At 36.7% G+C, this 23,657-nt stretch overlaps 1 protein-coding gene across 2 annotated transcripts; it reads right to left on the reverse strand.

The window, feature by feature from the left end:
- Positions 1-1,270: 1,270 nt before the first annotated feature.
- On the reverse strand, positions 1,271-23,537 carry CISD1 (CDGSH iron sulfur domain 1). Of its 2 annotated transcripts, XM_033209769.1 has the most exons (4): positions 19,402-19,949; positions 16,436-16,530; positions 15,323-15,528; positions 1,271-4,677 (listed from the first exon to the last, which is right to left on the reverse strand). In XM_033209769.1, the coding sequence occupies exons 1-4, from the start codon at positions 19,461-19,463 to the stop codon at positions 4,588-4,590; spliced, it is 453 nt and encodes a 150-aa protein (XP_033065660.1). In that variant the 5' UTR covers positions 19,464-19,949; the 3' UTR covers positions 1,271-4,587. The 2 variants fall into 2 exon arrangements, with proteins under 2 accessions (XP_033065660.1, XP_033065661.1); XM_033209770.1 differs by lacking the exons at positions 16,436-16,530; positions 19,402-19,949 and adding an exon at positions 23,292-23,537.
- Between the last annotated feature and the right edge of the window lie 120 nt (positions 23,538-23,657).

A 23,657-nucleotide genomic window follows, 5' to 3' on the forward strand; every position in this document is an offset into this window, starting at 1 on the left:
TAACAGGCATGTTCAAAAATTTAGAATACAGGATGTAGAGAAACAAATAAGAAAAAAAAAAAAAAAAGGTAATCAGGTTTGGGGACAGAACAAAACAAAATATTGACTTTTTGGCAGCTACCTTTGTATCCTTTAAAAATCTTGCATTCAAATCTATTTATTAAACAAATATTTACTGAACATCTGCTGTGTATTTGTAACTGTTCTGGGTACTGAGACTACTGTAATAATCAAAATTTTAAAAATTATTTTATTTCTCAGGGATTAAAAAAGGTGAGTGCTCGAACATTATAGTTACTTTCCAAACCAGATGCCAAAAGCATAAGGGAGTCACAGAAACGTAAACTGCTGCAAGTGACCAAACTTTTTGGAGTACAAAGGTACTGCAAGATCAGGGACATATACCAAATGCATATACTGGATGGCATTGTTAAATTATGAAATGTAATTCATATTACATGGCTTCATATTTTCATTATCAGAGACTCAACACTAGGTGGCACCCAGGGTCAGGCTGAAAGCAGTAACTAGCAATGGAAAGCCAATTGTATTAACTTCTGTGCTCGATGCACCTTCCCTGTGGATTCTAAGAGAAACGGTTTTAAAAGAGAAAGGGGTGATGTTGCTTTAAGTAATGATCAAAATGTTCTTTGCCGGGAGGGATGTGAAAGTGAAGAGATATAGAAGGTACCTGTGAAGGCTACAGGGCAGACTGCATTGGAAAAATGAAGGCTGAGACATTTTAAAAGTTTAAAATCATGGTATTCAAGGAAAACACACAGCATTATTGTTTAGAATAAAGAGAAGAAACCTGTTAAGAAAGTTCAGGATTAAAAAAAAAAAAGATTACTGTGCAGATATGGATGACATAAGTGGAACTCGACTTTTCATAGTTGGGAGATTCTGAAATAAATTTAACAGACTTTGCTAAGTTTAACTGATGATAAAGCCATAAGAGACATAATCTCTCTTGTCTGTATCTCATGTCTATCTTGTATAATGAGTTAGATAAAGCACTGCTTATGAAATTGTTGGCAAGCAGTACCACCAGCAGAAAAATCATTTACCTCCCAGTAATGAGCATTCAGGCAGGTGGACAATGCTCAAAATTATTTTAAATGAAAAAGCTGGGAATCTACATAACGCTGCATATTTACAAATGAAAATGATGTCACAATTAAAGAATAAACTATTAACATGAATTGACTTCTGGTTATCTGTAAGGGACAGGTTGGAAGAACTAGAAATACATCATCCACAGAGATACAGGTATTAAAAAGAACATCTACTTTATACAATATCTAGCTGACAACATTCTAAGCTCAGCATTTTTCTGTTCCATGCTTCGGGTTGAACTTTTTTGTTGTTCAGGGATGTAAGAGCTAACATCATAGCAACACTTCTAATTTATAATCTTATATTTCTTCACTGATTAGACATTTTTTCCCCTTTAGGGTGATCCTGGCAATTTCAGTTAACACATGTTAACAATCGATCTCCCTGTTGTGTATTTTATTTAATCATTTAATTAAAGTTATGGGTTGGGAAGACATTAGGATGTATATTGCCTTTACCCTTGGTTTGGATCCATGATGGTAAACCGAATGGAAGTAAAGACTTTTTTTTTTTATAGTAACTTTCCATGAAGCGTCAACACATTGTGCTAATGAAAAATTCCATATAACACAAAATAAATCTCAAAATAAAACTGTTATTTTAATACCTTAATAAGTCTCAGAACTTTAGATAGGATGTTGGCTTAGTGGTTCCCAGACTTTTAAATTCCATGGAGCAGTGAAAAAAAAAAAAGTAGGGACCAACATTGTGCTGCCACCTTATTATTTTGCCAAGCTACTACCATCAACATTTCATAAAAGACACTTCAATACCACAAGAGCTGAAATAATCATAATAAAAAATCAAATTTGAGCTTTCTATCAGTATTATTTACATTTTTCCTTTGAGGAGAGCTGAAAATTTAGTCTTGGTCTAGAATCTGGGAACAATTGCCTAAAATGCCATTTAGTCCATTCACTTCACAATTTAAAAGGCTGAGAGATGAGTGGCTTTGCCTGAGGTCAGCTAGTATTAAAATCAAGGAGAAAAAGCACAGCTTTTGACAGCTAGAATTACAAACCCTCACAGATACCCAAGCACAAAATACTGTATGTTGCTCATCAGGAGTCATAGTCAATGCCTATCTTAAAGCAAAATCAAATCAAAAACCTACCTAACGTAAAATCAAAACATCTCACCTACTTTGTAGTAGAAACAGTAGGTATACATGGTTGTAGCTGTTTTTGTCAAGAGAATAAATAATAAATTACCATAATTACATAACCTATGCCATAAATAGTGTGAGCTTCTAATTCTCCAAAACGTTTCTCTGTCTCAATTATATGGTCTACAAATGCCTAATAAATGTCTGTTGCATGAACAGATGAACAAGATTTTTCACATTAGAAACTTCTCAACCTAGTAAAAACTCTTCAGAAGTAATCAGAATATAAATGACACAGAAAAAAAGGATGAAAGTCCCACTTGTCTTGCCTTAACGAAATGAAAAGCACTTAGAAGCATTAAGGTGCTTAGCTAGAACAGTAATTGCACACGATGATTTCTGTGTAAAAAAAATCTCATATTAACCTAACCACACTCACTTTGGTTTTTAGGTTAAATAACCTGAAAAGGTTTTAATCATAAAAGAATGCTAGTTCAAGAGCATGTAAACATTTTAACATGACCTTGAAAATACATTTACTTAATTATTTTGGCCTTTCAAAATGCTCGAGATCTATATTTCACAGTAAGGTGGTCATTTATAATTTTGCCATACATATACACACACTCATATAATCCTACAGTTTTGAGAACTGGTACCAGGTTCCCCCTGACATTACAAAAACGCATGACTAACAATATAATTTCAAATTCAAATAAAGAACAGTCTGTTAAGTTAGAAGGATGTCCCTTTATCAGAAATATTGGGAGCTGATGCATTTAGTTTTCTATAAAACAATTCATCTTTAAAAGCATGATTGCTGTGTTTTGCTGACATGCATACTTATTTCAAAAAGGAGGTGGGCAAAGAAAAAACTTACCCTAAGAATCTAATAGAATCAGTTTGTAGGATTTTAGATTTTATGATGAATATGTGACTTAAAGACATGTCCAAGTTAGTTACACAGGCTTCTTAAAACCACTGTACAATTCTGTTACCATCTTTTATCTACAGTAATACACAAAACTATGTATTTAAAAATAGCCATGATGATATATTACAGAGGAATGTTGATGTCAGGTTTCATTCCTGTCAAGGTAAATGGATTTTATCAAGTACAAACCTGTGATTGACTACTACTGAGAATTCATGTAAACTAAAATAAATAATGAAGATGTTTACCAGCTTAATCAATTTCAATTATGTTTGCCCGATTTTCTATATATTTTGCCATGATTTTCCTTCTAACCTATGAAATTCAAAAATCTAATCTCTCTTTAAAAATATTATGAATTATTTGTCTTAACTCTTTTATTGCTAATTGTTTTGTTTTTATATTTTCTTTTTTCTGAATCAACAATGAATGCAATGTTTCTGCTCTGAGTCTTTGAAGAATATTACATAAACAAACACTTTTCAAACTTTTGCTTTTAAGAAAAAGATCATACAATTTAAAAGCCATGTGCTTCATTAGCTAGAGTGGGAAAAAAAAAATCTTCCCACGCCTTTGATCTCATCTTGTGACTACTATTTCTGTCAGGATATGTGGCTTAGTGATCAAAAGGCTTGACATTATGTGCTCCAATTCCTTCAAAGTCCTCAGTTCAAGTGCTTACCATTCCTTGGGCCAGAATTCTGGAACATTAGATTTTATGACATTCTTCATGACTAATTTAAATATAATATCACTTTTAACTAAATTTTCACTATTAGCTCCTTTAATGGATCCATCTTCAATAAGTATCTATGAAGATGAATACGAAGAAGTTACCACCCCTTTATTATTGACCTTACTTGTGAAATTAAGCAGAATAACATTCATCAATCATTTTGATTGAAAACTGTGAAAAACAGAAGCCATACTTTCTCAGTGTCATTACCAATGTCAAGAAAATCAAGGTCACAACAGGTCTTTCCTAGATTGTATTAAGAAATTTATATAGCTGAATCACATCATATTTAGTTTCTAGGTTAATATGAAAAGATGGTAATTTTTCTTTGAAACTTACAAGTACAATCTGAAAATACATAATTTTGAGAATAATTTAATATGTTGACTTCAAGATACAACTATATTCTATGTAAGATACAACTCTATATGTCAATATTTTAAAGAAACGGATCCTTACAAGACCAAAATAACCCACAGGCCACGAGGTTGGTTTTTCCTTTTTTTTTTTTTTTGTTTAAACAAATGTGCACCACGATGTTTCATCAAGACAAATGCCATGAATGTGAAAGTTGCAGTTTGCAATACACCACATTTAGAACCCAGCGAAGATGAATTAGACAGAGGTGGTAGTCATTCTAATTAAACAATCAGGTAACTTCACAACAAGCTGATTTGCAGCATCAAAAGTGTCCATTTAAGTTTCTTTTTTCTTGATGATCAGAGGGCCCACATTGTCTCCAGTCTCTTCGTTATGTTTTGTGTGAGCCCCATCACAGAATGGGAACTAGGAAGAGAAAGAATGAATGTGAAACATCTAATCTCAAAATCAGTATTATGGTTGGCAGAGTGGAAGGTGATGCTTAATTCACATAACATCACATAAAAGATTTTCTTAGCTGTCTTATATAGGCTTTCTTAAACATCATATGTAAACTATACTACTTAGTAGGAGGAAGAAATTGACTTGGGCATAATACACCCATCATTTATTGAATTTCACTGTGATTTTGATGAGTGTTGAAGGCCTTTTTTATGTTTATATATTAGTTACATTCCTTTCTAGTGAATATGTCTATTGCCTATTTACTTCTAAGAGTTTAAGTTCATTTATTTAAAATCAATTTGTGGTCAGGCGCAATGGCTCATGCCTGTAGTCTTAACACTTGGGGAGGCTGAGATGGGTGGATCGTTTGAGGTCAGGAGTTGGCCAGCCTGGCCAACATGGTGAAACTCTGTCTCTACTAAAAATACAAAAATCAGCCAGGCATGGTGGCGAGTGCCTGTAATCCCAGCTTCTCGGGAGGCTGAAGCTTGAACCTGGGAGGTGGAAGTTGCGCTGAGCCAAGATTGCGCCACTGCACTCCAGTCTTGGTCTCAAAAAATATTAAAAAAAAAAAAAAATCAATTTGCATATTATCCCTTTGTTATTTTTGCAGCCATCTTTCCCAAATCTTTTCATTTTGCTTTTTTTCATATTCTCAATTTCTCCACTTTCATACAAATATGTCAATATCTCCCTTTTTAACATCATTCATGGAGACAGCTTTCTTCTAGAGATGTGACAAATACAAATTTCTGTTCATTTTCATGATTTCACATTTTAGATATAACTGACGTTTTGGTGTCCAGTGGGAGGGAAAGGGACAAAACTAAATTTCTAACACACTGTTTTGCAGAATGTGGTCCAAAGAAGCTGAATCCTGCAAGACACTCTGATTTGGTTTCATTCTGTGTTTAAAAAACGTATCATATAGCCCATTTGAATCACAGCACACATTATTTTAATTTTGCTATAAAAAACACAATTTTATCCCAGAGTTTCTCAAGGTGACTGGACTATGGACACTTTAAATTTTGATTTCTATTATCATAGCTTTCTGTAGAACACACTTTGCAAATGCTGTTCTAAGATCCTGTTGCTTCAGTATTACTGGAAAGTGTTGCTTCCCACACTAATACCTTTATTCATAATTTTATCAAAATAAATTATACATGTAAAAGCACCTATTTATAGGTTCTATATTATGTTGATCAGCCTACTACACTGGGATATTTGTATTTTAAACATTTCAGTGTTTTGTAGGGCTAGTTTTCCTTCATTATTCGTCTCTGTTAACTTTATTAAACTTTATCACTTTATTCCTCTAGATAAGCTTGAGAATGTTTTTTGCCAAGTCTTAATTTCTTTTGTAGTTTTCATTCTTAGATCTCATGTATATTCTGGTAAGATTATTTCTGTCATATTTTTAAACACTATTATAATTAGTTATTTTCATATCTGAACTCCTGCTATATAAAATCATTTTTAACAAGTGTATCCTTCTCTATTATAAAATGAAAAAATAAGAATTTAATAATATTTTACTTAACTCCTCAGGATTTTACACTTAGAAGGTATAATCATCAGTAATTTTTTTGTTTCTCTATATTTGTATCTTTTATTTCTATTTCATGTCAAATGACGAGAGCTAGCAACTTTACATTAATCTTGGTGTTTTGAATGTATCTGCAATCTAGAATCTAGAGTTTCACTGTTTAGTCTAAGGTACGCTGTTGCTGTTGCTTTGAAGAAGCCTACTCAGAAGAGTAAAGTAAGAGGAGTCTTAGCCTTATGAGTAACAAGTACCTCATTATGTGCAGTGAAGGGAATATATAATAGATCAGTGAAACTTGACGATGGTATTTAATCTTAAACTTTGATATCCAAAAGTCTACTTCATGTTAAAGTAATCAAATTTTAATCTATCTGTAAATAATTGCAAGAGGCACTAAATTAGCTAAAAATTACAGAAAAACTCAAGTCATTGGCATATCTTGTATTTCCAGATATAAATTCTATTCTGTCATAGAGGGCAGTGTAAATGTAATATATGTAAAGTTTACATTATTTCTTTTTTTGAGGTCAATAAGATGTGGTACACAGTATATTCATATTAGAAACAAGCCCTTGATGCAAAAACATATAGTTAAGCTTTCAGTTTTTTCTTGGCATGGATGAGGAAAGAGGCTATAAAAATTAAACTAAAATGTATCCCACAGCAAAGTACAGCATTTCAAAGTGACATATGTTTAATAAACAAACACAGATGATTTTACAGTGAGTATAAAAGTTTACATTGTAAAGATTCTATTTTTATAAATAGCACACACAAAACACTTCACTGTAAATCCACACAGGCTACATTTCTGAAAAATGAAATATTTCTAAATAACTTACTGAAATGGCATGTTTAACTTTTCTTTTTTAATCTTATGTTGAAAATATTAGAAACTAACATTTTCTCAAATTATTTTCTTCCATACACAGAGTAGGAGAGAAATCTATAGAAAAATATCCAAAGAAAATCTTACAAAATATTAAGAAGGTCATATATTGAAAGTGAGAATACACTTTTTCTAATCACCCAATTCTGCCTAAAAACTGAAATTAGCCTGTTTCCTTATATTCTTAAAAGCAAACACATAAACAAATAAACATTTCTTTAAAAAGCAAGTTTATCCTGGTTATTAGTTAATAAACTTTCATGTGATTAAAGTGTATAAAGCTTTTATGCCTTTAAAATGTAAACTAGGCGTATAATTTTGTTCAGAGACATATTTTTTAATGGTACTTTTTATACCACTTAACCCCAGTTACTGCGTTATGTGTCTTGCTTTATTTCTGACCTAAGCAGGAAAAAGATAATGTGTGGCGGATATACACTTTTTTAAAAAAGAGATTAAATTAGATTGCACAGTGGTGCAATTGCAGCTCACTGAAGCCTCAATCTCCCAGGCTCAAGTGAGCCTTCCATCTCAGCCTCCTGAGTAGCTAGGACTTATAGGTGCATGCTATCCCACTCAATTGATTTCTACATTTTTTTGTGGAGACAATGTTTCACTACATTGCCCATTACATTCCCAATGTGTTGGAATTACAGGCCTAAGCCACTGTGCCTGGCACTATATACTTTCAAATACAATGTAGGAAGTACAGTAATTTTTACATTAAATAATGTACAAAAATGAGAATTTTATTAACCCTTTTTCATTAAAAATTTTGAAATTTGTTAAATTGTTTTAAATTATGAAAAAAACACACAAAGAATATTAAATTCAGTTCATGTAGTATTGACACTTAATTTGTTCTAAGATGTCAGTGTTTGTTTATTAACAAATCCTGGAAAAAGTCTATAAACTAAATTTCCTTTATGTCCAGAAAACATCCTTTTATGTTTTTAACCTAATTTGAACACTACAAATCCCAAATATCTTTAAAAGTGGGGAAGAAAAGGTTAGAAGAAGAAGCTGGAATAAAGGTTTAGTAGAAAAAACACTGGAGATCCTTGCTCTTCACCTGGAAAGCTAGCAATGCTATTTGGATCTTCATAAAAACACAAGATTTCTTTTTAATGGTCCCACATCTCAAGTTACATCTCTGTTTTGAGGGTAATTCAAGGTAGAAATAAATGCTCCTCTTTGACTTATCTCTTCCACCTGAAACAATTTTCTTTTAAAGACTATCTTCCTTCTCTGAACTTTGTACTTTGTATTAGTTTTGATTTTCTGTCCCAAGGAAGTTGCCTGGCACCATTTTGGCTCATTACCATAAACTGTCCAGAAAAATATGCTTGTTTTGGTTGAGAAAGAAAACTGAAGTAATGAGATTTTTTGAGACTACCCTAGAGATTATGACATTTTATACCATTCTTATGTACCTACTTCAGTAAACCTAAGACAGTAACTATAATATGAAATTAAGATTGTTGTAAGACTGTCTTTATGTGGATTGGCCAAGGAATGTCACCAACATTCAGAATATCGTTTTTATGAAGAAAGACTCAGTAAAACCCACTTCTAAGCCATTAACAGGATGGAGGATTTCTCTTTTTCCCCCAATATCCGCCCCCTCCCCAACAACAACAACAACAACAACAACAACAACAAACAACCCAGGATCAAGCCTACTACCAACGACAAAAGTATCAAACTCAAATCTTACACTGTAAATGAAAGAAAATGAGTCTAAATATGTCCAGTTGCATTTCATTTCAATTTCAGTTGAGCTCCTGATGTTAACTGGGAAGTCTTTCCTCTCTTTCTTCTTAGTCTGTATTCTTTTGCTGTCCTTGTTTGAGCTGCCTCCTAGGTGGCCATAATACAACTCAGCAAATGATGTAACCAACCTGAAGTTGCAGGGAGAGGAATCTAGCAAATACATCCCATAACCTTCCCTCTTACATCACAGTCCTTTCATCTTTTTGTTTCGAAAGCAAGACTCTCTCTTCCTTTTTAAGGCTGAGTTTCACATCTGTGCTCTTACTCTCATTTCCTTCCAGCCTTTGTCAAGATACCACAGTCTCAAATAGTATTTTTCCCTGTAGTCATTTTAATCATTTCCTCTATACTGGCTCATTTCATTCTCACTTCAAATATGGACAGCCCTTTTGTGAAATACAGTCGGCCCCATCTGTATCTGTGGGTTCCACATCCATGGATTCAACCAACTGCTGATAGAAAATACTCGCTAAAATAATTGTATGGGTAATGAGTATGTACACTTTTTTCCTTGTCATTATTTTCTAAACAATACAGTATAACAACTATTTACATTCACACTGTATTAGATATTATGTGTAATCAAGAGATGATGTAATAATTTAAAGTATACAGGATTATGTGCATAGCTTATAGGCAAATACTGTCATTTTAAATCAGGGGCTTGAGCATTCTCATATTTTGGTATCCATGGGAGGTCCTGGAACCAATCCACGGACACTGAGGGAAGACTGTACTATAAAATAAACCAATTTCTGGTCTGGACACAGTGGCTGACACCTGTAATCCCACCACTCTGGGAGGCCAAGGTGGGTGGATCACTTGAGGTCAGGAGTTCAAGACCAGCCTGGCCAACATGGTGAAACCTCATTTCTACTAAAAATACAAAATTTAGCCAGGCATGGTTGTGCATGCCTGTAATCACAGCTACTCAGGAGGTTGAAGCACGAGGATTGCTTGAAACCAGAAGGTGGAGGCTGCAGTGAGCTGAGATCACGCCACTGTACTCCAGCCTGGGTGACAGAGCGAGACTCTGTCTCAAGAAAAAGAAAAAAAAAGCCAAGCCAATTTCTGAAACATCAGATGACATACCAATGCTGGCAAGAGAAGCACTGGACAAAAGGGAGGGATATGTTTTTTAAAAAAGTAATTTCAGTACATTACTAAGAAATCTGATTCATTGGGGTTGAGAAACCTGCTCAAAATGTTACAGACACATAACAGGTTACTAGTGATTGCACCTTAAGAATGAATTAGAATTGAAGTTTGTATCGCATATAACATTTTTTCCATTGGTAAAATGATGTTTAAATTTTGTTACAAATACAACTGGTTTGTATGAGGGAAAAATTACTGACTATAAACTAAAGGTAGCCACTTAATCAAAGGTATTTATTAGTCTTTGTGAACTGGCATGCAAGTGTGTGACTTGGCACCTGTGTGATAACCTTAGAACCACAGGAATGTGGGGAGTTTCCAAAAGTGTCTGAAGAATATTAACATTTATTGCCGGGCGCGGTGGCTCAAGCCTGTAATCCCAGCACTTTGGGAGGCCGAGACGGGTGGATCACGAGGTCAGGAGATCGAGACCATCCTGGCTAACCCGGTGAAACCCCGTCTCTACTAAAAAAATACAAAAAAAAACTAGCCGGGCGAGGTGGCGGGCGCCTATAGTCCGAGCTACTCGGTGAGGCTGAGGCAGGAGAACGGCATGAACCCGAAAGGCGGAGCTTGCAGTGAGCTGAGATCTGGCCACTGCACTCCAGTTTGGGTGACAGAGCAAGACTCCGTCTCAAAAAAAAAAAAAAAAAAAAAAAAAACAACATTTGTTAACTTGGATAATATTCAAAGCAAACTGTTAATTGATTAATCCAGGAATAAGTGCCCAAGATGCAATGAAAATTCAGAACTGACAAATTCAAGACACAAAGAGGATCACTAAATGGCATGAAAGATAAGCCAGAGGGAAAAAAAAAAGGCATGAGAAAACTGGAAATAAAATGACTGGTCTCATTCCCTCTCCTGAAGTTCACCTACAGGAAATGGTAGTCTCTGGCCTAACCATCTGGAAACTCTAAATTGTAAAATGAAAGAATAATCCTGGAATGTTTTGAATTATAAAGTCTAATAAACATTTACACCACTAGTTTGTGTCCATGGGTGATTCTTCCCAAAATATTTGAGATCTTAGTTCATGAAAGCCCACATTTACTTCATTGGATTCTTTGCCCTCTGGGAAAACCGAATCAAAGCAAACACGCTTTACTTGATCTCAAAGCCAAGCTGTAGTGTTCACTCAAGCAATTATCTTACTTTTCTTTCCATTCACTGTTGCATCTACTGAAAATCTGACATAGACTTCTGTCATTTCTTTGTTAGTTAATTCACACTTTAACTCACTTGGATATAGCTTCTATTATAATTACTCTGTTGAAATGACACCAAAAGGGCAATTGCTTAATCTAATAGTCTTGTCTATTCACGTAGTTGTCTTTGCATAGGCCAATGTTCAGTACTAAATCTTTCAAACTTTTCCCTCTTCTACTTTGAAGCTATGGTATTTTTAGTTTTATTCTAACCACTCTGGCCCATTCCATCTCCTTAAACGGCTCTTGTGCCCTTTCCAAAATGCAGAAAATTCCCCAAGATTTCATATTTAGCCCTTGATTTTTATCCATATCAAAGATCAGTTGCATTCCTACACTTGACTCATCAGTTTGCTGATCTCTATCTCCAACCCTGATGTCTCACATTTCACGTTGTCTGCTGTGTATTTCCATTCAACTACCACCTCAAATTTGCTCTCTGAAACAGAACTTATAGCTGTCCTGGAAAATTAGCCTTTCACCTCGAATCTCTTATTTCTGTTAATGGCATAACGCTCTTCTAATCCTACATGCTTAGATCCTTCAATGAGCTTTAGTTTTTCTCCCCTAGTCTTTCACACAGAAGTCAGTGCATTTCGCTGATCCTTTCCCCGAAATGTTTCATGTGTGCTCATTTGTCTCCATTTCCATAGCTAGCACCCTGGTAAAAGTATCATAACTCTATGTTTGAAACCCCTGTCAAGGAGCTCCCATGTCTGGAGTCACAAACTCCTCACACTGTCCTCAAGACTCTCCTTAATTTAGATTTATTCCTTGGGGGGAGGGCAGTACAAGAACCAGACTAGATTCTTTATCCATTTCACCTTTGTTCACAAGTCCTTTCTTGCAGATTTTGAGAGTCTCCAATATATGCAGTTTATTCAAATGCTACCAGTTTTTCTCAGAGCAATTTGACTCCCAAGTATATGACTATGCTTTACCAGAAGATGTGGTCTATTTTTAATTAACACACAAACAAACAAACAAAAAAAAGAGACTGGGTCTCACCATGTTGCCCAGGCTGGTCCTGAACTCCGGGCCTCAAGTGATCGTCCTGCCTTGGCCTCTCAAAGTATTAGGATTACAGGTGTGAGCCACTGCATCCAGCCTCATGGTGTAATTTCTTCCTCTTAGCTTCCATTTATTTAGACCACTTACACTGCATGTACTATATACATCTGTGACATGTTTTACTCTTTAATGTTTCTCACGCATGCACATATAGTAGATAGCAAATGAACTATTGAAGATCACTGACTAAAGAACTATAAAACTCCAACTTAGAAATTCCACAATTTCTAGATGTATTACTAGATGTATTTATTATTTTCTAGTAACCTCACTAGTACTTATCAACAATTCCAAATTCCAAATGAATAGTGCTCTTCATAATTTGTTGTAATGGGCCTATTAATTTTTGGTTTATATTCAATATACTCATCAAGGAGTTCTTGAACAAAATGGCATAACCTAAGTACTTTATCACTGGATTGTACAACAGCAAACCTATTGGGAGAAAGGAGTGAAATATGCTTTCTACTGTGCGTTCAGTAACCCTTATCTGAAATACTTGGTCATAAGAAAATGAAAAGAAAATGTTTAGGACCAGAAGAGTTTTGGATTTCAGATTTTTTCAACTTTTGAAATGTTTGCATATGCCTAATGACGTTATCTCTGGGGATGGGATCCAAGCCTAAACACAAAATTTACTTATGTTTTATATATACCTTACACACGTAGCCTGAAAGTAATTTTTTTTTTTTGAGATGGAGTCTTGCTCTGTCGCCCAGGCTGGAGTACAGTGGCTAGATCTCGGCTCAAGGCAAGCTCCGCCTCCCGGGTTCACACCTTTCTCCCGCCTCTGCTTCCCAAGTAGCTGGGACTACAGGCGTCTGCCACCACACCCAGCTAACCTTGTGTATTTTTAGTGGAGATGGGGTTTCACCGTGTTAGCCAGGAGCCGATCTCCTGACCTTCGTGATCCACCCGTCTCAGCCTCCCAAAGTGCTGGGATTACAGATGCGAGCCACCACACCCAGCCGCTTGAAAGTAATTTCATACACTATTTTACACAGTTTTGTGAATGAAACCAAGTTTGTATACAATGAACCATCAGAAAGCAAAGGTGTCACTATCTCAGTCACACATGTGGACAATCTCTGGTTATCTTGCATCACCATCATTCCCGACTACGAATTTATATGCTACTGATAAGCAAACATTTTCTTGCGTGTATTCACATGTGAGTACTTAACAGTAAAAAACATACCATACCATTAATTCAGTTAAAAAAAAAAAAGTGCTCCGGGAAATTCAGCAGCATAGTAGCACCACCAGAATACCGACATCAGCAGCTGGGGGGCCTTTTTTTCCCTTTGGGTCACTGAATTAACTGTGTCTTGTGTGCCTGTGTTTTGACTTCAACTGGTGAACTGTCACATGAGGTGAGGTGTGGAATTTTCCACTTGTGGTATCATGTCAGTGTGCAAAACATTTCAAATTTTTGAGCCTTTCAGATTTCAAATTTTTGGATTATTTGGATTAGAGAAATCCAAATAAGAAGGTACAGCTTAACCTGTACCTAGTATGTGGCTTCTTCCATATTTGTGACAAGTTATTTGTGAAAATGACCCTCTACTATGGGAAGAGATCCCAAGATCCCAAACATAACGTGCTTTGAGAAACAGATACATCATTTTTATTGATTTTTTTGAGGGCCCTTTAACGTCATTTTTTTTTTTTTTTTGTAAAATCCATTGTATTTTATTTTTTGAGACAGGGTCTCACTCTGTTGCTGGAATGCAGTGTGGTGCAATCACAGCTAACTGCAGCCTCTATCTCCTGGGCTCAAGTGATCTTCCTGCTTCACTTTCCCGAATAGCTGGGACTACAGATGCATGCCACCATGCCTGGCTATTTTTTTTTTTTTAAGAGATGGTCTCACTATGTTGCCCAGGCTGCTCTTGAACTAATGGGCTCAAGTGATCTGCCTCAGCCACCCAAAGTGCTGGGACTACAGGTGTGAGACAGCACGCCCTGCTGAAATCCATTTTATTTGAATGCTAAGAGTGGTAGTACAGTGTTTATACCATATTTCTCACAACACACCAGAAATCCCGAAGTCATTCGGTGTACAAATCCTTTTGAGATGCTTGAGACAGTATTTTATCAACGGTGGATCACTAGCTGCTATCATGTCTAAAACCTGCAGGTTTCATAGATGACACTTTCAAAAGGGACTTGATAAAACACAATTCTCATATAAGAAAATAAGATTTTAGGATCCTATATTGTTAGATATTGAACTGGAGGAGTTGCAGCTGAAAGAAGGCATAGGACATTTACCAGGTAAGTTTTTACAGGTAATTTTAAAGAAGTTTCTTTGCAAATTTCTAACACTTGTCTTAGTATCCGGTGTTTGAAAGCTCAAAAAAATATTTTACTTCTTTTGCTTCTCTTTGTGATTAGGCTGTACACTCCACTTTCTGAGACAGTGGAAGCTAAGAAATCCTAAGAGCAAATTAAAGGGATTTTCCTCTTTTCTTTGGCCAAGAGTATGGTTAAATCTGCCTGAACTCGATGAAGGTACAATGTAATTCTACTGCATACTGGTTAGATATTTTAGAAAATATATTCCTTTAAGAGTGTATGGAAGACAAAGAAGAATAGGATTCAAAAAAAAAGAAAAAGAAAAGAAAAGAAAAGAGAAAGAAAGAAAGAAAGAAAGAAAAGAAAAGAAAAGAAAGAGAAAAGGGACATTATAACAGGTTAGGTGTGGTGGCTTATGCCTGTAATCCCAGCTACTCGGTGGTTGAGGCACAAGAATCGCTTGAACCCAGAGGTGGAGGTTGCAGTGAGCCGAGATCCCACCACTGCACTCCAACCTGGATGACAGAATAGACTCTGTCTCAACAACAACAAAAAAGGGATATCATAACAATATCTGGTGATACAAGTCTGATAGAATAATTTAAAAAGAAATATAACATTTAAAATGGTACTGTATGAAGAAATGGCTTTCCTCACCTTTTTGGACCTCCAACAACGGCAGTACACAGCTTTATCTCCCAAATCCTCCATGTCAAAAGCATGTACTATCTTGGGGTTGTCTTTCTGGATGTGAAGGTTTATCATAGCTTTATTTCGATGATCTTTAACATAAAATCTTTTGTAAGCTAGATAACCAATTGCAGCTGTCCCAGCAGCAATGGTAACTGCTGCGATCCATTCAACTAGAGCAGGGAAGGAAAAAAATAATTATCAAAACCAAAATATACACTAATAATATCACATGAATGTTCAGAAAATCCAGTTTTTGAGTATTAAGCATCCTAATAGTCCAAGGTTTTTAATGTTAACAAAATGACCAGAAAACACTGGTATAATAGTCCTTTGTTATGACTTTCCCTGGCCCTTACTGAAGCAATTGTGTATTTTCTGCTGAGTGATGACAGCTACATTAAGAAGAAGAAACTTAAAACTATTATTTTAGAGCTGGAGTTAAAAAAAACCCAAGGCTCAATAATCATTTAAAAAGTGTTTATAAGTAGATTTTAAATAACATGTGAACTTGCAGTTACTTATTGCTTAAAAAAAAGAAAAAGCCCTGAAACATAAAAATTCAGATTACAAATAACATTTTGTTATGTTAACAAAATGACTCATTTGAGTTTAAATAGTAAGATCCCTTAGTGATTTGTAAATGATTTAATTTACCAAAACTCACTTGCAACTATTGCAGAAAGTTATAAGAGAAATGATACCCAAACAAACAAACAAACAAACAAAACCACCCTTAATGTTAAACACTCAAAGAAATATATGTAGCAGGATTCCAGGTTTCAAAGTCATTCTTCATTCAAAAGTCCTTTTTTAAAATTTCAAAGTGTTTTCTCATTAAAATAAAAATCAGAATGTACTAACTTCATTTTTTGTAGAAAACATGATTAATATAAGTATAGTTATATTCTCATTAAATAAATTCTAAATTTATCTTAATTTCCTATAAAATTCATTTTAAATTTAATGGCATTGTTTTGCTTTCTAATAATAAAAAAAACTGTTTGACTAACAAGCCATCTAGTTATTCTTTTCAAGCAGCTTTTCAAGTCTTTAGAAACCCAAGGGCTTAACAACTACCCCAGCTCCTGGCAATGTTGGAGAGAAGAAAGTTCTGCATAATCTGGTTAGCCTCAGCCTCAGAGGAGAGTTGTCTATTCTCAGCATGGAGTGGGCTGCAGGAAGAGGTTGAACAGGGGTCAGGATAAACACACTGGACTCCTTCCCAGCACTTCCTGAGTCAGATCTTCAGTGTTTCAAATAAGTTCCCAGACTATCAAATAAAACCCTAGAGAGATAAGTACAAAAAAACACATTCCAAGGCCAAATAAAAACACATAATGAATAATTAGTTGTATAGTTTACTTGCACTATTGAGTCAAATTTCTTATTTCACCATACCTAATAGTACATTACATAAAACTGGAGCTCAGTCTTCTAAAACTGTAATAGAAAGGATCATTCTCAGTCTCTTGTATATTTGGTCTTCTTTTCTAGTTTATTTAATAATTTAGACTTTATCTAAATTATTCCTGCATTTTGCTCATCTCGTAAGAGAGCATAATTTCCGCCTCTTCTGGTTTATCCTCGCTTTCTAATTAACGTGTTCCTTGGATTTTATTTTCAACCACGGTAGTACTTTTCTTAACAAATTAATTTATACTGTTGTCCTTCCCATAACATTTCCATTCTTTCTTGCTATAATTCCCTAATAGACATTAACATTTCGTCTTTCCCAGGTCCTGCATGACTGAGAAGACAAGTTAATATATCATCTGACAGCTTCAAACCTTTGGCTTCATCAGAAGACGTTTTTTAAGTAGGTACACATTATGTGTAGATTTATCTCAAATTTTAGTGCCACTTCATGGCATTACCCTGTGGTTATTCCAAGCAGATCTGCAACTTTGCTATGACTTCTAGCTAGATTCATGATCTTCCTTTCTAATGTTATTTACCATGGAACTTTCTTGAGAAAACATTCCCTCTGCCAGGAGCTGCAGCAATTCACTTCTTAGCTAATGGAAAGCCACTCTGAATAGCTAATGTACCTATCACAAAATGGGCTAAAATGATGCTTTGCATACTATATGCACCGTTAACATTTGCTGAACATCGTCTTTAGTACAAACTTAAAGGGGGGCAATATCCTAAAAGACTAAAATAACTTCCTTAATGCCGTCGATTTAAGTTACACTTTACTTTTTAGGTGAATTATAAAGGACTTCATAACATATTTGTTGGGATGGCACCTGCATATTGCAAAAAGTCCTGAGAGATCCAAAGAACTACATTGGCTAGTATTAATTTGTTTCATGATCTAAAAAGAGAATACTATAGGAATTTCTACTTGAAACCCATCATGATAGGTGAAAACAATCTCTCTAGTCATTAAAACATTCTTCTTGCATTCTTTTTTCTCATATAATTTACCAACTGCACCCACAGGTGACTTTTCTTTTTAAGCTTCACCTCCCTTGGATTTTGTGATGGTGGGAGAGATGACAGAATAACTGACATGGAAAAGGGGTAACACCAAAGGCATCATTGAAAGAAATGGAAACTGACTCCAGATCCCCAAGATTAGCTGCCCCATGGGGGCATCAAAATACACATGGGGAATCAAAACACACACTTTGTGCTCTACCCCCTACTCCCCAGCAAGGGTCACTTATGACCCTGTGCAAATGTCGCAGTACCATGTGCTCGAGCAAAATAGCTTTGTATTTGCTCTGAGGTCTTGAGAAAACAATTCCCATTTCTTTTTTTTTTTTCCCTTTCCAAATTCTAATTCTCTAATCTCATTAGGGACAAATGCAATAGTTCTCAGAAGTTAAAAAAAAAAAAAAAGTTGCTATTTTATCATTTCATGACTGCAGCCTGAATCAGTCTTTTCTGGCAAACAGCTGTGGATGCCACTGACAACTCTAAAGGAAAAGGAAATTATACACAGATAGATGGATATTTCTGTTGGCACCTTTCAGATACTGGTTCAGACTTGGGATCTAGAAAAATCCTGAGCATTCTTTGTTTTTCTCTTTTTTTGGAGACCGAGTTTCTACTGCCCAACCTAGGGTATAGTGGCGTGATCTCGGCTAAACCTCCAACTCCCAGGTTCAAGCGATTCTCCTGCCTCAGCCTCCTGAGTAGCTGGGATAACAGGTATGCACCACCACGCCTGGCTAATTTTTTGTAATTTTTTTTTTTTTTTTTTTTTTTTTTAGTAGAGACGGGGTTTTACCATGTTGGCCAGGCTGGTCTTGAACTCCTGGCCGCAAGTGATCCACCAACTTCGGCCTCCCAAAGTGCTGGGATTACAGGTGTGAGCCATGGCACCCAGCCCCTGAGCATTATTTCTGCCTCTTCTGGATCACCCTCACTTTTTTTTTTTTTTCCTTGAGATGGAGTCTTGCTTTGTTGCCCAGGCTGGAGTGCAATGGCACAATCTCAGCTCACTGCAACCTCCGCCTCCCGGGTTCAAGCAATTCTCCTCCCTCAGCCTCCCGAATAGCGGGGATTACAGGTGCCCACCACCACGCCTGGCTAATTTTTGAATTTTTAGTAGAGACGGGGTTTCACCATGTTGGCCAGGCTGGTCTTGAACTCCTGACCTCAGGTGATCCGCCTGCCTCGGACTCCCAAAGTGCTGGGATTACAGGCATGAGCCACCATGCCTGGCCCTCACTTTTCTTTTCTATAGACATTTCTCAAGGAACAGTTAATTCCTGTAGTTAGGTCAAACCCCACCCTACCAGACCTTGTGTAACCTGCTTTGTATCTACACAAATACCATTAAAGATCACAAATGTTGAGAAAGGTAACACTTCTAATAATTTCTAAATAATCCTTCCATTTGCTTATTCTTCCATTGGCGTACTATTGTATAATACTTGGTTTTCTCTTTAAAATTATTCAGAGAGAGAGAAAACATGGACTTGTTCCCAAACTCAACAGCCTTGTTTATAACCCAATCTTTGTTTTTTTTTTTTTTTTTACCGTGAGCATTATTTTGCTTTAACTTAGAAATCTCTCTCAGCTTCTTTTACCTTAGCCCCTTTTCTGCTCTAAACTGCCCTCTCCAGCCAACCATCAACTGCCATAGAATCATGTTTCTCCTCTTCTGTCAGGAGAGGGGGAGGGGAGCTGTGTTTAAACTCTTCCTTCCCTTAGATCTCCCATAGGCTGGCAGGCTGTGCCTGGTAATTTTTTTTTTTCTCAAGGCCTGGCATATAAGTGGTATTCAATAATGTTGGTTGAGTCAAAAGAAATAATGGATGACTACTTTAAATTTGCAATTACTATGTGCAATTTTTCTGTCCTTACACTGCATTGCTCTTACACTAAATGACTTATCTTTACCTTTGTCTTAACCTGCTGTATCAGGGTGTGGAATTTACTCTCTGATACATATATTAAAAACAAACGAACAAAAAACTTCAGGCAAATATAAGAAGCTATGTTTAAAAAAACTTTATTATGGACCATTTCAGACACACACAGGGAATACTATAATGAACCCCATTTACCCTCAACTAGCTCTAACAACCATCAATTTGGCCAATCTATAGCTCCAAACTCCCCCCTTATTTTTCTTTCTTCTTTTTTTTTTTTTGAGACAGAGTCTTACATCGTTGCCCAGGCTAGAGTGCAGTAGCGTGATCTCAGCTCACCACAACCTCTGCCTCCCAGGTTCAAGCAATTCTCGTGCCTCAGCCTCCCGAGTAGCTGGGACTACAGGTATGTGCCACCATGCCTGGCTAATTTTTTGTATTTTTAGTAGAGATGGGGTTTCATCATGTTGTCCAGACTGATCTCAAACTTCTGACCTCATGATCTGCCTGTCTCGGCCTCCCAAAATGCTGGGATTACAGGCGTGAGCCACCGCGCCCAGCCCTCTTATTTTTCATTTATTGTTTATAACTTACAGGAGCTATCCCCTTTATTTTCAGTATGATCCATACATTCCTTTTCAGACAAAAACAAACCCTTAAATAGTGACTTTAAATGACTTGGTGAATTTAGTGAACCAAAACAATATTCTCCTATGTTGAGGTTAAATTAATTAGAAAATTAGTTTCAATAAAATACACAAGAATATAAAAGAGAATAAGAATTTATGAAAGTAATTTTGGTTACAAGCATTGTAATGATCAGGGTTTGGGATAGATAACGAAATACAAGATGAAGAGACAAATCCCTATGTTGCAACTTGAGGGTAAATTAAAAAAAAGTGATTTCAGGGGAAGGCAGGTTAAGGAAGGCCTTTTAAAATTATCTAGTTTAGTTTAGTTGGCTTTTTTTTTTTTTTAAAGATGAGGGTGAATTATGATTGACTTTAGGCTGAAGAGAAGAAAATCTTCATGAGGCGCTAAATATTTACGAGCAACAGGTATCACTGAGGCAAAGATTTAAGCAAAATAAAATGGCATCTGGAGGACATGGAGAGAGAACAGCCTAAGAGTTAACATCTTCCTTGCAAACAGAAGGGAAAGAGTTAAGGGTGAAAGCAATCAGTGAGTGCTAGAGTTATCAAGGAGCAGGATGATGTTCAGAAAGGTCATCTATTTGGATACGAGGAAGAATCATAAGAGACTGGACAAGTAGGCAGTGAAGGCCACTTAGTACTAGAAAATATAATAAATTAATGGTCTTATCGACCATACTGGTATCAAGAGCTATCTCAGTGATCAGGATCTTAAGAGTATTTCAGTTCCAATCATTCATTCTCATTGCCTCTGCGTAATTCCAGTCCTGGCCTGGTCCCCGTAAAATTTTATTTATAAACTACCTTTTATTTTTCTTCTGAAGATGAACAAGAGTTATGCATATATGTACACACTTTATATTTAACATATATTTATATAGTGCTTACCATTGTCACATACCATTCTAAGCCCTTTATAATTACAAATTCATTTAATTGAGAAGAGACATGATATCTTCCCCTCAATTAAAAGATCTAAAGTGCTTTTCAATCTGTAGGAATAAATTTGGTTTAAAGTTTGAGAGTAGAACCAAACTTGTGTGATCTAAACATTAAAAGTTAAATCACTTTGACATTCTCTGTCCCTACCCTGCCTACCTATTACTATATTGAGGAGGGAAGTGTTGATAGAAGAGATTGACACAGGCTTTGGGCCTCTCCCTACAGTCCTCATGACAACCTGTATGCTTTTTGGTGAAATAAAAAAGTAGTCATGGCAGGGTGTGGTGTCTCACATACGTAATCCCAGCACTTCGGGAAGCCAGGGGACCAAGGAGAAAGGACGGCTTGAGCCCAGGAGTTCAAAGTTGCAGTGAGCTATGATCATAACACTGTACTCCAGCTTGGGCCACTGAGTGAGACTCTGTCTCAAAAAATAGATAGTAGTCACTCCTCATAACAAAGCTGAATACTTCCAGTTGAAGCCAATAACCTACTTCAGTGATTTCCTATTCCTTAGGCAATGGAAAATGATTGGGAAAGTTGCCTTTGAATTCCTCTATGGTTAGACTTGAAAAACAAAACAAAACAAAAAAACTTGTTTAAAAAAGAAATCTTGCAGACTAGCCTGCAGATAGTGGTAAGTCCTAGGGGTTCACCTGTTTCACATTTCAATAATATGCAACCTAAATAACGTTTAGTGTTCATGTACATAAAATGATCCCACATTTTAAACACACATTGTGGAATCTTTTGGTCCACCTCAAACATGTGCAGTCTTCCTGTAAAATTAAAAATATCAGCGGCACAAGTCACACGAACATCTCATTTCACAAGTCTTACTCCCAAGAGAACATAGTTTTCCAAAAAACAAAAACAAAAATCACACCCTATTTTAAATGCACCAAGCTACCTCTATTAAAAAAAGTCTCAAGATAAGTATCCTTTAAAATAATTTTTGCAAATAATAATCTCTATATCATTAGTAACTTCGAAATGTCATGGAATATCACCCTTACTTAGCCAGGTAAATTTTGTCAACAGAAGTGGAACTCTTCAATTTTTGGAAACTACCTATTAAAAAAGTAGGTCTCAAGTTAGTAGGGACTTTACATTACCTGGCACTACAGATGCTCAATATTTACTGAACGTATTTTTAATTAACCTCTGGACAATCTCTTTGCCTTTACTCAAAACCTTGCGAAGTGGTGTTTTATAGAGGGGCAAAGATCACACATACCGTGTGTCTGGTACACAGTATTATATCAACAACTATAACATCACCAAGAATGGTTATAAAGTGAAACTCCACACTAAATGACTGCTTATAAAGTCTCCTAATTTTATCATAAGGGACTTTCTGAGAAATACTGTTTCCAAACGCTAAGTACTAGCATAGGGGAAAGAAGATTCAGAAAGCTGAAGGTTCAACGAACGCGGGTTTCAATCCTTTATCCTGGACTGCTGCCACCGAGTGCCAGATGCCAGGGGCATAACAAAAAACTGGGAAAACTAAAGACCTCGGATTGGGTTTCATCCCTGGAAAAAAAAATCTGCAAAACTAAGATGTGATTAGTCATGCAATGCTTCAGGATTGCAGGAAATCGACGTTGTGGCCCGACGCTGACTGAAACAGGAGAAGGGTAAACAGGTTTGCTGTTGTTTTCTCCCACCTTTCCTTCCTTTCCGGGCTCTGTGACTTAAGGATATGAAAACGTCTTAGAAGAGAAGAAGAAAAGCTAGCGGCGCGGTCATTAGGTGTTACGGTTTGGCTAGTTGGGGGAAACGTGGACTCTGGTCTGGCATGGCCCCAAACCATCAATCCATCCCTGACCTCGCCCCCTTTCCCTTTCCGGGCCGGAGCTCGCAGTCGGGCCGAGCACTTGCCCTTCTGCATCTCAAGGTTATAGGACCAGCGGGCGCGTACGGCAGTGGTAAAACAACCCAGCTGAGCTGCGGGCGCAGCAAACGGTGAGCCTCACCAGCCTCACCCGCTCCCAGGCCCCACTTCACCTCGTACGCTGGAACTGGAAGTCAGACTCATGGCGCCGTCGCTTGCAAGGCGTGTGCACTAGGATACCGAGCACAAACGGGTTCGCGCTGCCGGCGAGACTAAAGGTGCCGGCGCCGTACTAAGGGCACCGACTCTGCGCTGCTACCGCGCAGGCGCCGCGGCGGGTCGTAAGCACGTGTGTGAGCTCGACCCTGGTAGGTGCTGAGCATGCGTGGAGCTGTGCCTTGGGCCTTAAGGAAGTCTGGACTCCAGATTTTGACAGCCACCGGAGCGGGGACGAGGAAAAGACTTAGGTAGCAACAGAGTTTGCGCAACGCCGAGGGGCGCGGCCCTGAAGCGGAGGGGCAGGGCCCTGGGATTAGGGA

Source organism: Trachypithecus francoisi, unplaced genomic scaffold (assembly GCF_009764315.1).
Source record: "Trachypithecus francoisi isolate TF-2019V2 unplaced genomic scaffold, Tfra_2.0 Lachesis_group9, whole genome shotgun sequence".
NCBI lineage: Eukaryota > Metazoa > Chordata > Mammalia > Primates > Cercopithecidae > Trachypithecus > Trachypithecus francoisi.